The following is a 4,199-nucleotide window of genomic DNA, read 5'->3' on the forward strand; positions in this document are numbered from 1 at the left end:
AACAAAGAGTGAAAAATTTAAAGGGGTCTGAATACTTTCCGTACCCACTGTAATTCTGATGTCATAAGGGACCCCTCAGCTTTGGCTTTAGGCTACACAATTAGCATGAAACCTTTGGCATGTTGAGTTTGAAGATATAGTTGAAATGTAAAAACTGTAAGAATAAAAGTCAGGATATCAAAGCATCTGCTTTAGGGATTTTGACCTTTTATTCTGCTTACATGTCACCCGAGGCTATAGAGCTGCCAAACTACACTGCTGGAGTGTACCCTTAGGACAGATCTGGTCTATGGCTGACATAATGTCCTTAGAGTGTGCTGCTATCCACCTTTCTCTCCGTTATGCAAACACACATTTGTGACTGCAGAATAGAGAATAGAGAAAATTAATAGCCTCTAATACAACTTCTGAGAATATGGGGAAGTAAGACTGCACTTGTAGAAATAGTTCCAGTGAAGTGTGGTGTGGTGTATACATCAAGTTTTTTGTCACACAGATCCCAGAGTGGCTTTTACCACAAAGCTTTTCAAAGGCTTAGATGTGAACCAGACTGTGTGATGTATTATTATTGTTTTACTCTTCTACCTCATGCTTTTCATTTGATCATTGCTTCCTTCCAGTCGTTTTAACAGTACACAAAAGGAGTCTGAGACACTGTGTAGCTTCTGTTTCAGGTTGTAGTAATAAGTAGCCTGGCAGAACACTGCTGCTTTGGTTTTCAAAGACTTTTGCCGGGAAGGTTGTCCACTTTGCTACATTGATGTGGTACAATCAGTGGCAAATGCAGCAGAGAAAGAAGTAGAGACTAATGATTCCCATTCATAAGTAGGGCTCTAGTGTGTTTAGTACCTACAGTAGCTAATGAGTCTCCACTGAGGAGTTGTTAGACTAAATGGAAAACTCCACATGTTTAAAATGTTTAACTGGATAGGAATGTAATCCGTTGATTTGTTCTTCCCTTGCCCTTTATATAAAACAAAATAGAATTCCTTGTTTTTTGCTTTTAATATAGTGCTTCAATGTAATTGACTCATCCGGGGTACAGTAATTACCAAACAGCTCAGCCCATAGGTTAGCATGAGCTGACATGGTCAGCTCGTTACCCTGCAGCAACCTCCATACTACAAAGAAATGGATTGCAAGTACAGTAGGCTAATAATTGAATACCTATAATCAGGTAGAATTGTGTGATCTGGATGTAGGCTTCAATACTCCAATCACTACTGCTGAAGGAGTAGAGGAAATAATTGTACATGGAATGACAAATAACATCCTACAGCTGGTAATTGAGGTGTAAGTGATTATGGTTAGAGATTCCATGTCTGTTGATTCATATTGGAAATCACTATTTCCATTCATAAGTTATAGGTCCGTTTGATTTGACCTCTCAGCAAAGAAAAAGGAACATCCTTTTTGTCCATTAGAGAAGCTCTAGGTCTTCACGGCTGCAGCTCCTGAGTGCAAGATTAGTCTTTACCATTATGTTTTAGGTTATATTTGACACATTCCTGTTGAAACTCTATCGAAATTATATTACAAATGGTAAAGATTTTCTTAAACATTCTTTCCTTCCATCAAGTGTCTCCAGCGGCAGAACGGCTACGTTACATCCTCAATGAAGATGATGACATGCCCACGCCTACGCTCTTCACTGAGATGGACACTCTACAGCGAGAAGGAGACGAGCTGGAGTGGAAGGAGTCTGCAAGGTGGATGACAATACCCACACACACATGCACACTCAAATTCAGGCACAGTCACGCATCTACCACTCAGAAATACAATTGCTCTTATGTTATGTTGCTTGGCTTTTGCTTCAAGTTTAGATCTGGAGTATATCCACTCAACAAATGATTCAGCTAGTCCAAAATACATATAAATATCAGTGCGCAGCAAACTGAAAGTTCAGATCATGGCGTGACTCAACACTGCCTCTTGAAACATATTGACAAGTATTAAAAGTGCATAAATGTAGACAATTAGGTTCCCCAAGTCCCAGAGTTCCAGCATTGTGTTGACTCAGCATGGATTACTGAGACGATTTAATGCAGGAGTCGTCTTTAATGTCATTATACTGAACACCTTTTTTTTCTTTTTTGTCCGCTGCAAAAAAATTGGTTGATTGCAGACGTCAAAGGAAGAATGATTTTGCAACTCAATTGCTAGAATCACATCTAAAATCATCCAAAAACTTCAGAAACCACTTTTTTTAGATAGTTTGGATGGAATTTGGTGTTCCCAGAGGAGCTGCCATGTTTTTCTGTTTTAAAAACGGAAATAAAAGGTCAGAATTTAGTCTGGCTGAAATTAATTCAAAACAAACCCTCAAACCAAACTAAAGTGAAAGTAGTTGGCATTATTAGACTGCGGAGTGGTAGAAAATCAAACTGAGTTCAAAATTTAATATACAAGCCACACCAGTACACTGTACCTTTGTGAGTGATTGGAGGTCTCTGCTATTTTCCATAAACACCCTGCTTCACATTCACACAGTGTCATGTCTAGGGCTGGGTGCTGAATTTAATACGTAGTTACTGACAGAATTGCCTCGAAAGTATTGAGACTGCCTTGTCATTTAATGCCAAATTTCAAGACCTAAGGAGTAAATCTCATCAGAGTCAGTGAGCCAAAGCATGCAGCATGCATTCTTTTGAACAATATCCAACCACATGAGCTTCAAGCTCCTGCTACAGACATCTACTGAGCAGGGGAGTCTGACTTGGGGGGAAAAGGGACTGAGTACCTAGGCCTACATGGGAGGAGGGCTGTGGATGTGGGGAGGGACCCATAGAAAATGTCTTTCTACAGGTCCCAGAATTTTGTTGTAATACACCCCTGCCACTGAGTAGTGGGCTGGGCATCACCAGCGGAGCTGAGCCGAGCTCAAGTAAATCTGGACAGTTCTGTATTCATCACCTGCTCCTTTTCTCTGTTTTTTTGCTGCCTTCAGGTGGGTGAAGTTCGAAGAGAAGGTGGAGGAGGGAGGAGAAAGGTGGAGTAAACCACACGTGTCCACACTGTCCCTGCATAGTCTTTTTGAACTAAGGACTTGTCTCCAGACAGGCACAGTGCTGCTGGACTTGGAAGGCTACTCACTGCCTCAGATCATTGGTGAGATGTTGGAGATTTAGTTCCTTTACTGATAGCTACATTTATTATGTGTCTTGTGCAGTGTGTTATGGCTGCCTTTTTGACTTATTGTGTATCAATGTGTTTAACAAACCAATAGCCTTATCACTGAAGCCTGTATTATATATTATACTTTGTCTATTACTGTGTTTACTAATGTTACCTACCAAACTAGGGACCAATTTGTGACAAAATTTAAACCACACAAATAGTACCTAACGTTAGCATGAATATAAACATTTCACGGTTCCTTTGCAAGCTAGCTTGTTAGCTAACCAAATGAGCAAAGGTCCTGCTCCCTCCAAAACCCCAGAAGTGCAATACAGTAAGATGTTGGAAACCTCTTTTCTCTTTATGCTTATAGAATTGATTTAGCCTGGGTTAATCAATTGACAGTGCATTCTAAATGACACACCTAAATGGATTGGTTCTATTAGCCTCAGCTGCCGTTTTCCCTGCTGTTACACTTTTGTATGAGCTGTCTCTTAAGCGAAAACATGAACAGAAATTACATAACAAACTTTATTACCAAATATACTGTAAATATTGTCCCACCACAGCTGCACGTGTTAAACAAAATGAACAGTTCTTCAGGGCTGCCAACTTTTCCCAAAACCTTGGAGTGAGATTTGGTGGGGCCAACCCAATTTTTGCTGCGTAAAAAGCAATTTCTTTGGCTCTTTCAGCATCATTATCCTTGAGGGTTTAAACGGGGCCTTGCTATGTGTGGTGGTGATGGGGGCTCACCCTAGGGGGGTCTGGGGGTATGCCCCCCCAGGATTTTTTTTTGAAAAATAAACAATTAAATGGCACTTTCTGGAGAATTTTATGCAAAAAAAATGGAGAATCAAGTCTTACATGACATGTGCCAAGCTGTAGGGTTAAGAGTCTTTGCATTGTCGTAGTATCAACAGGTTTTAGGGCATTCAGCATTTACATTATTTACATTATTAACTTCTTATGATATGAGAACTGACCCAGACAATGTGCCAAACATAATTCAATTCAATTCAATTTTATTTATAGTATCAATTCATAACAAGAGTTATCTCAAGACACTATACAGATAG

At 39.9% G+C, this 4,199-nt stretch overlaps 1 protein-coding gene and 1 long non-coding RNA gene across 2 annotated transcripts in view; one reads left to right on the forward strand and one right to left on the reverse strand.

Moving 5' to 3' along the window:
* Window positions 1-4,199, forward strand: part of slc4a5a (solute carrier family 4 member 5a) — a 47,719-nt gene that overhangs the window by 10,101 nt on the left and 33,419 nt on the right. Inside the window, exons 4-5 of the mRNA XM_034871699.1 lie at window positions 1,580-1,709; window positions 2,951-3,111. Of these exons, the coding sequence (XP_034727590.1) occupies window positions 1,580-1,709; window positions 2,951-3,111 (291 nt within the window). The remainder of the gene's footprint in view (window positions 1-1,579; window positions 1,710-2,950; window positions 3,112-4,199) is intronic.
* The window catches only part of LOC117944676, a 21,794-nt gene that overhangs the window by 5,386 nt on the left and 12,209 nt on the right, over window positions 1-4,199 (reverse strand). The window lies entirely within an intron of this gene.

The sequence above is a fragment of the Etheostoma cragini genome, chromosome 5 (assembly GCF_013103735.1).
Source record: "Etheostoma cragini isolate CJK2018 chromosome 5, CSU_Ecrag_1.0, whole genome shotgun sequence".
Taxonomy (NCBI): Eukaryota; Metazoa; Chordata; class Actinopteri; order Perciformes; family Percidae; genus Etheostoma; species Etheostoma cragini.